An 8,604-nucleotide genomic window follows, 5' to 3' on the forward strand; every position below is an offset into this window, starting at 1 on the left:
ATTCCTAAGATGCTATACTGTGTACGCCATGGAGTTTAAATGGTCATAGAGATTATTGGGAGTAAGGTAATCAGAAAAATGTTTTCTTCTCCTTGGAACCTTTGAAACACTTTTTTATCAGAATCGTCAGGTGGGATTTTCTACCAACTGACTTCAACTGCAGTGGAGATGAAGACTGTTAGCAGGTGCTGAGTCTTCAGTGACAAAAAAGTTTATATAGAAGCTCAGTGAGCAGCAAAGAATAAAATGGTCAGATCAGATGGCCGGTGGCATGGGCTTCCATGAAGCAGGTGGTTAGAGGGGAGAGAGGAGAGAGGGGAGGAGGGACTCCAATCCTGAGAGGGCTACAGGAGGACTCTTCAGAGGAGAGCTGCTTCATTTCAGAACAGCAGGGGAAGGCAAAGCTCTGCAAAGAGGTTGAAGTGCTGAGAGAGGTTATTTAACCACAGAACAAAAGTTCCAGAAATCACAGAAAGGTTTGGGTGGTAGTGAGAGAAGGAAAGCTGTCTTCCTGCTACTTTCCTCTCCTTCCTAAAGGAATAAGAGCACCGATAGCAGATCAAAAATAATGAGGCCCGGTCCTAAAACAGGGGAGTTTTACTGGATGGAGTAAAAAGATTATAACAAGAATTCTAAGACTTGTGCATTTCTTTCTGCATAGTAAACTCTATGCTGGTTTTCTAGGCCCTTCTAAGGGGAGGTGGGAAACAGGGTGGAGCCCAGGGGAAAAGAAGGCACTAGCAGCTTAAATTTGCTCACAATCTGGGTATTTCTCAGCCTGAAATCAACAAACTGCTCGGGGTCTGAGTGTTTTCTACGGAAATGTGCTAATTTTGTGTTTTCCTTTTGAAGGTAATCTGAAGACCAATAGCACTAACAACCAGATAGCCACCTTATAAGTAGGCCTAATATTGATTTCATTGCCCCTGTGTATTTGAGTTCACACACCAGCTACTTTCAAGTAATACCACTTTGTTGACGGCTGATGAAAAGGAGAACAGAGGTTCACCTCATAGGCAATAACGCATTCTTTGCCAAGTAAAATCCAGTGAAATCAGAGCCTGCTACATGAATAACAGTTCTCACAATATTCAAACAAAAGAAAAAAGAAAGTGGGGGAGAAATAAGCAAACATCAAACATGTGACAATTTCAGGATGCTTAACTCAAACAAATTTACCAATCAGTAGAATATTCATAAGAGAGTAGAAACTTAGTTCCAGCCTAATGCTATTAGTTATCCCATTAAATAAATGTTATTAATTAGAATTTCAGTGGTTTTTATAGTCTTGTTTGTGTTTCATTTGTATATCTGTTAGGATTTATGATTATACAAGAGCTATGAGCTTGTATATTTTATGTATAGAGCTTGTATACAAGCTCTATAAGCCTGTATATTTTATGCTTTTTTTATTTAAAGATCTATCTAAATAACATGATAAAAATGATTTCACTCAATCCTTGGGAATACAAGAATAGTTTTCCTTTCTATATATTCAAGTTTGGAGACCCACTAGCCTGGATTGTGTTTGGAAGGCAAGACCAAGGCCCACCTGTAGCACAGCACCACTTCCCTCATCACAGACAGGAATCAAATGCAGATCCGGACCAAAACTCCAGCTCAGAGCATCCTCTGTGCTGTACACCCACCATCACTTTTCACTAGCGTATCACTAGCACAGGAAGGTGGTCAGGCAGCCAGCAATTCAGGATCCTAGCCCTCTCACTTTCCTCAGAGACACAACCAGCAAACAAGGTACACACATACATGAAATTACTCAAGGTTAGACACTTCCCTCACCTTGACAAACCCACAGTTAAATTCAGTCTTCATCTTACGAGATGTCTCAACAGACCTCTCAGTTCCATATAATAACTCTCCTGGAGATACTGCACCCAATTGTTTCCCAATACTCTCCTGACCTCCCTTCCACATCACTAACTGCTTCTCTTCTGTCTCCTATGTTGGCTCTTCCTGTTCCTGACCTCAAACTGTTGCAATGGTCCAGGACTCAGTCTCCAGAGCAGGTCTTATATGCCCTCTACCTAGGGGACCTCGCCCAACAAAAAGCTTTAAATATATAATGTTGACAATGTACGTCTCTAACCTGACATCTCTCCAAGATTTACACGACTGCTACTTGCTGTATCCACCTAGCTGTTTCTACGGGACCTCAAATACCCAAACCAAGCACTCTTACTCACTCACACTCCAGCTCTCACAGGTATTAGCCCTAGAAGTATTCCTCAGTAAACTTTTTGCACATGAATCTGAGTATCACAGGCAGCTATCATGGGACACAACACTGACAGCTGGCACCAGAAGTGGTCTTAGGAAGCAGACTCCACATGATACACCATCATGGGGGGTAGATGGTGAACTGTTATAGGAAGAGAATGCATTGGCTGATGACCTCAGCTTTTGATAAATTCAGGAGAAATACCAATTACTAGTACTATGGAATTGGATAGATGTTACTGTAGGCCATCAATGCATTGGCAATAATACAGCACCAAAACTGTGGTATAAATATACAATGGAATGTTATTCACGCTTAAAAAGTAAAGATTCTGATGTCTTCTACAACATGGATGAACTCTGAGGATATGACACCAAGTGAAATAAGCTAATCACAAAAAGACAGATACTACATGATTTCACTTACATGAAGTACCTGGTCAAAATCATAGACACAGAGAGTAGAAAGATGGTTGCCAAGGGCTAGAGGGAGGGAGGAATGAGAAGTTTTTAATGGGCATAAAATTTTCATTTCACCAGATGAAAAGAGTTATGGAGACAGATGCTTGCACGACATTATGAATCTGTTTAATACCAATGAACTCTATACTTAAAAATGATTATGAGGATAAATATTATGCTATATGCATTTTTTAAAGATTTTACTTACTCATGAGAGACAGAGAGGGGCAGAGACATAGGCAGAGGGAGAAGAAGCAGGCTCCCTGCGGGGAGCCCATTATGGGACTTGATCCCAGGACCCTGGAATCACAACCTGAACAAAAGGCAGACGCTCAGCAATGGAGCTACCCAGGTGCCCTATGTCATATGTATTTTACCACAACAAAATAATTGGAGAAAAATCACATCCTAAAATAAATAGCACAGATTGGTACTTAATAGACTCACTAAAGAATTCAAAAGTGGAAGTGTCCATTGTCTAATTCACTATGCCGAGTCCTACAAAAACTTAGGTAGATCACAGTGGAGGATGACAGCGGACTAATTCAAACTCAACCAAGCAGCAGAGGAGTCAATTGCAGGCTTTGGATCCAGATGTGGTATCTTTATAAGAGCAGATTAACACAGCCTCAGGGACACTGATCTGATGAATGCATTGTTTTCCATTTACTAAGAAGGAGAACCAGAAGCAGTTGGCATTCCCATGGCATAGGCAATAATATATGTTTAAATCTCCTGCCCTCTGTCACAGAGGGACCTGGTCCATCTACACATTCACTATATTGGTAACATCACATTAATTTGACTAGATGAACAAGAAATAGCAATTGGGGGTGGTGATGAGGGGTGAATCAGTTAAGTGTCCAACTCTTGCTTTCCACTCAGGTTTTGATCTTGGGATCCCAAGATCAAGCCCCGCACTGGGCTCTGAGCTGAATGCAAGGACTGCTTGGGACTCTCTCTCCCTCTCCCTCTGCTCCTCACCCCCACACACTCTCTCTTCCTCTAAAAATAAATAAGTGAATCTTTAAAAAATAATAATAATTCTCTTATTTTAAAAAAGTAGCAATAGGTTGGAAGCATTGGTAAAATACATGTATTCCAGAAGGTGGGAGATAATAGAGTCCATGAGGATTCAGGGATCTACCACATGAATTAATTAATTTCCAGGACCAGTAGACTGAAGGATGTCAGGACATATCCCTACCACCACTGAAAATAAAGGGCAAATGGTTGTATCTCATACTCATCTAGGAAGGAAACACGTACCTGAAAGAGGCCTCTTCGAGTTCTGGAAGTAAAATTTTTCAAAATTAAGAAAACTTTTGTGACCCATTTCTGAGGAACAAGAAATGTTAACACCTCTCAATAGGGACATAGTTGGAAAGAGCTCTTCAGCAGATCCAAGTCATGTAGCAAGCAGCCCTGCCTCTTGGGCCACCTGACCCAGTAGATTCTGTGGTATTGCAAGTACCAAAGGCAGAAAAGATGTGATGTGGGGTTTATAACAAATTCTCTCAAAAGGAGAATCTACCGCAGAAAACTGTGGCAGTTCCTGGTATGCTAGGGGGCCGTGAAAGAAACAGAGTGCTGAAACCTAGGACATCAAATGACATACAGCCGGATTGCCTATCTTGAGTTAGGCAAACCCACCAAGTTATAAGTTTTGGTGATTGCAGCAGCAAACCATATGATGGAACAGTATATCTGAGATCAAGCACAAGCGGAATCTGAGCACAAGCAAGCCCCACACACAAAGAGCCAAGCAAAGTTCCACACCCCATCACTGTTAGACCATTATCTCTCCCCAAACTCACACCTATAACTACATGGAGATTCGGTATGACCAGCTGACCAGGACTAAATGGGATGAGCTTGATTCATGGACACGTTTCTTAGTATGTGAGTGCAAACTGCAAAAGGCCCGTTAGGCACTGCTTGGCACTACTCAGGAATAATCCTGAAAGGTAGCAGTGAGAGGAAATCTACTCAGTGAAAAGAATTTCAATTACTGCACCTGAATATTCGCTTTATGAAAAAGAGAAGTGGCAAGGGATAACAATGTAAATAGGCTCATGGCTAGTAGTAATGCTTGGTCACATGGCCAGTAGCCTGGAAGCAAAAAAAGACTAGAAATCAGAGACAAAGAGGTATGGGGGATATGTACAAAGGGGGATCTATGGGAGTGGACACCAAGCAAAAATAGATTTACGTTGTATAGTTACTACCAAGGCAGAGGTACGGAACAACCAAGTAGACGGAATGACCCAGCCAGATGAAGTCAGCCAGGCTCTCTCGGTGGACACCATGAACACCCGGGCTTACGCAGTGCTATCATATGGAGTGGCCAAACAGCATGGACTCCCGCTCCCCAGACCTAATAGAGCTGCTGCTGCTGCCAAATGCCCAACTTAGTAGCATCAGAGACTAATACTGGGCCACCGACATAACATCATCCCTTCAGGAAACCCACCAGCCACTGAGCATCAAGTTAATGACTCTGAAACTATCCCACCCTGAAAGGTGCAGTGTTTCATCTTGACATATATCTTAGGTATGTGTCTGCCTCACTTGCCTGCAGGGCCTCAGCCAGCAGGACAATCCAGTAGCTAAAGAGTATGTGGTCTTTTGACATAAGGTCACACATTACATCACGTTGGGCCGAAGGTCTTACTATAGAGCAAGGGGCTGTATAATAAGTAGAAGTTCCACTAGTCCTACCACGTACAGGAATTTCCTGAGCCCTGGGAACATTACGGATTCCTAACTGCACACGCTGGCCAGTAGAGAGCTGAACCAAGTGGGATGACCTGAGGACTGTCCGGCACTGACAGAGGGGAAATATAATAATTGCTTTTCTTGATATCTTGAAACTTTCACCTAACAGTTCTTAAATAATCAAGCCAAGACTGGTCCAGAGAAGGAAGACATCCCTAATTTACATAAAGCACTAAGTCAATCAGTCAGTCCGTCAGGTCTGATTCCCCTTAGACCTTGGTGTCCGTGTCAGAAAGAGCATCTGAGGATCCCTCTGTGCCTGTCTTCTGTACAAGACCCTGACGCAGGAACCCAGGCCGCGAACATCCCGCGAAAAGAGCAAGTCTCTTCGCTCAGGAGTTCACAAAGGCCAACTGACATGGCCCCTGAAATTCTGAGCGGGTTCAGTAGATGGCGAGTCTCCAGAAACCCACTCAGCGTCTCCCAAAGAGCCGAGGAGAAGGCTCTGGTCTTTGTGGAAAGTGACTGTTTTAAGAAGGCAGGATGGGAGGCCCGGGTGGCTGCCTTTGACTCAGGTCGTGACCCCCAGTCCTGGGATGTGGGGCTCCCGCAGGGGGCCTGCCTCCCCCTCTGTGTCCCTGCCTCTCTCTGCGTGTCTCTCATGAATAAATAAAATGTCAAAAAAAAAAAAAAGGAGGCTGAGAACGTGTTTCGCTGGGGTGCACTGCTGTCCTTTGCGGCGCCTCTCAGAAGAGATCGCCACGCTTACAAGGCGGTTCTGTGAACGACTTCTCGGCACAGCTCCCCACGCTCCCGGGCCGCGCCCCTCGGTCACTCACAGCCCCAGAGTTCACACCAAACGAGGAGCTCCAGTTTCTCAGCCCCTCCTGGAGCTCGACAATGTCCACCAAGCCGTCCCCGTCGCGGTCCAGGTCTTGGAAGAGGGTCTTGTAGCCGAAGGAGTCCTCGTCCTCCTGGCAGGCCACCGTGGGCAGCACGAAGCCCCGCAGCCAGCGCTGCATGGTCCGGCCGGCCCGCGGGGTCCAGCCCCGCCCCGGCCCCGCCCAGCCCCCGCCCCGGCCCCGCCCCGCCCCGCCCCCGCCCCGGGCCCTCTCAGGCCCCGCCCCGCCCCCAGGCCCCGCCCCCGCCCCGCCGCCTAGCGGAGCTGCTGGAGTCAGACCGTCCGCGCGCCCGGGCGGCCGACGCAACGGCCCGACGGGGCCTGGGGCGAGCGGGCCCGCGCGCTGGGCACGGGCGCCCTCCGGAGGCCCTCGGAAGGCCCGCCTCGTGCCAGCCGGGTCCCCGCCTCGCCACGGGCGCCGCGCTCCGCAGCTGGAAGCCGAGGCGCCGGAGCTCCCGGGCCACCTGCGCTCGCTCCCGGGCCACCCGCGCTCGCTCCCGGGCCACCCACGCTCGCTCCCGGGCCACCCGCGCTCGCTCCCGGGCCCACCCGCGCTCGCTCCCGGGCCCACCGGCGCTTGCTCCCTGGCCCACCTGCGCTCGCTCCCGGGCCCACCGGCCCTCGCTCCCCGCCCCACCGGCCCTCGCTCCCGGCCCCACCAGCCCTCGCTCCCGGCCCCACCGGCCCTCGCTCCCGGGCCCCCCGGCGCTCGCTCCGGGCCCCACCGGCCCTCGCTCCCGGGCCCACCGGAGCTCGCTCCCGGGCCCACCTGAGCTCGCTCCCGGGCCACCTGCGCTCGCTCCCGGGCCCATCGGCCCTCGCTCCCGGGCCACCTGCGCTCGTTCCCGGGCTCACCGGCGCTCGCTCCCTGGCCCGCCGGCGCTCGCTCCGGGGCTCACCTGCGCTGGGCCGGCGCGGAAGAGCCCCCGGGGTCTCCGGGCACGGAGCGGCCAGCCGCGGCGGGTGAGCGGCCGGGGCGGAGGGAGCCTCCCGCGGCGGCGCCCCCTCCTCCCCTCCCGGGGCCTCCGCCCTCGCTCGGAGCCGCTTGCAGGGGACCTTGGGGATGTGTCCGGGCGCCCGCACCCCGCCTCGCCTCCCAGTCTCCTAGATCCCCTGCGGCCTCACCACGGCCTCCACTCCCCCGACAGAACTCCCTTGCACAAGACGCGAAGGACACTTTATGGTCCTGGTCCTGAATGCCGGTCCTGTTTAGATATCGCTGAGCACACTTGTCCTGCAGGACACGACACGGTGCTGCAGGCCTCAGCCTCGTTTACAGGCTCCCGCGGAGGAGCCGGAGACCTAAAATTGAGGCGCTGGAGCATTGTAGTAGACAGGGCCAAAGGATCATGTCAAACCTAGTTCTGGGATTTGTGGCACTGAAGCTTTGTGTCCTCAATCTCTGGTCACATCTTTTGAAAGTCAGTGGCACAGTCTAATGGCAGTCCCAAACCAGTAAGATTTTATTTATTTTTTCATCTTCATAGATTGGAACTCAATATTGTTAAGAATCAGTTCTCTCCAATTTGATCTAAAGATGCAGTGTAATCCCAATCTAAACCCCAGCAGGCTTTTCCGTACAAACTGACAAACTGATTCTATAATGGAGGGGCGCCTGGGTGGTTCAGTCAGTTAAGTGTCCAACTCTCGATTTTAGCTCAGGTCATGAGATTGAGCTTCACATCCCTACATCAGGCCACATGCCTAAGATTCTCTCTCTCCTTCTGCCCCTTCCTGCTCCCACTCAGGTGCACCTGCACTCTCTGGCGCTAAAAATTAATTGGTTAATTAACTAATTAATTAATTGCATTTATATAGGAATGCAAAAGATGAGTAGCTAAAACCATTTTGAAAAATAATAAGTTTCAGAGACTAGATAAATAAACCTACACGTATGTGATCAATTGATTTTCAACAATGATGTCAGGCTAATTCAATGGGGAAAAGATAGTCTTCAACAAATCCTACTGGAAGAGTAGGATATGCATAAGAAAAAATGTGAAACTTGAAAAAACATTGTTAATAGGCAAGACAGGGGTGCCTGGGTGGCTCAGTCAGTTAAGCATCTGCCTTCAGCTCAGGTCATGATCTCCAGCTCCTGGGATTGAGCCCCACATCAGGTTCCTCCCCAGCAGGGAGTCAGCTTCTACCTCTCCCTCTGCCCCTTCCCTGCTTGTGCTTACTCTCTCTCTCTCTTTCTCTCTCTCAAATAAAATCTTTATATAAAAAAAAGAAAACAGGCAAGACAAAGTCTAAGAAGAAAATATTTTAGTACATATCTCTGA

General features: G+C 48.7%; 1 protein-coding gene across 1 annotated transcript in view; it reads right to left on the minus strand.

The window, feature by feature from the left end:
- Nucleotides 1–6,440, minus strand: part of LOC129519956 (calcium-binding mitochondrial carrier protein SCaMC-1-like) — a 49,536-nt gene extending 43,096 nt beyond the window's left edge. Inside the window, exon 1 of the mRNA XM_055340803.1 lies at nucleotides 6,258–6,440. Within this exon, the coding sequence (XP_055196778.1) occupies nucleotides 6,258–6,440 (183 nt within the window). The remainder of the gene's footprint in view (nucleotides 1–6,257) is intronic.
- Between the last annotated feature and the right edge of the window lie 2,164 nt (nucleotides 6,441–8,604).

The sequence above is a fragment of the Nyctereutes procyonoides genome, unplaced genomic scaffold (genome assembly GCF_905146905.1).
Source record: "Nyctereutes procyonoides isolate TBG_1078 unplaced genomic scaffold, NYPRO_anot_genome, whole genome shotgun sequence".
In the NCBI taxonomy this organism is placed as follows: Eukaryota; Metazoa; Chordata; class Mammalia; order Carnivora; family Canidae; genus Nyctereutes; species Nyctereutes procyonoides.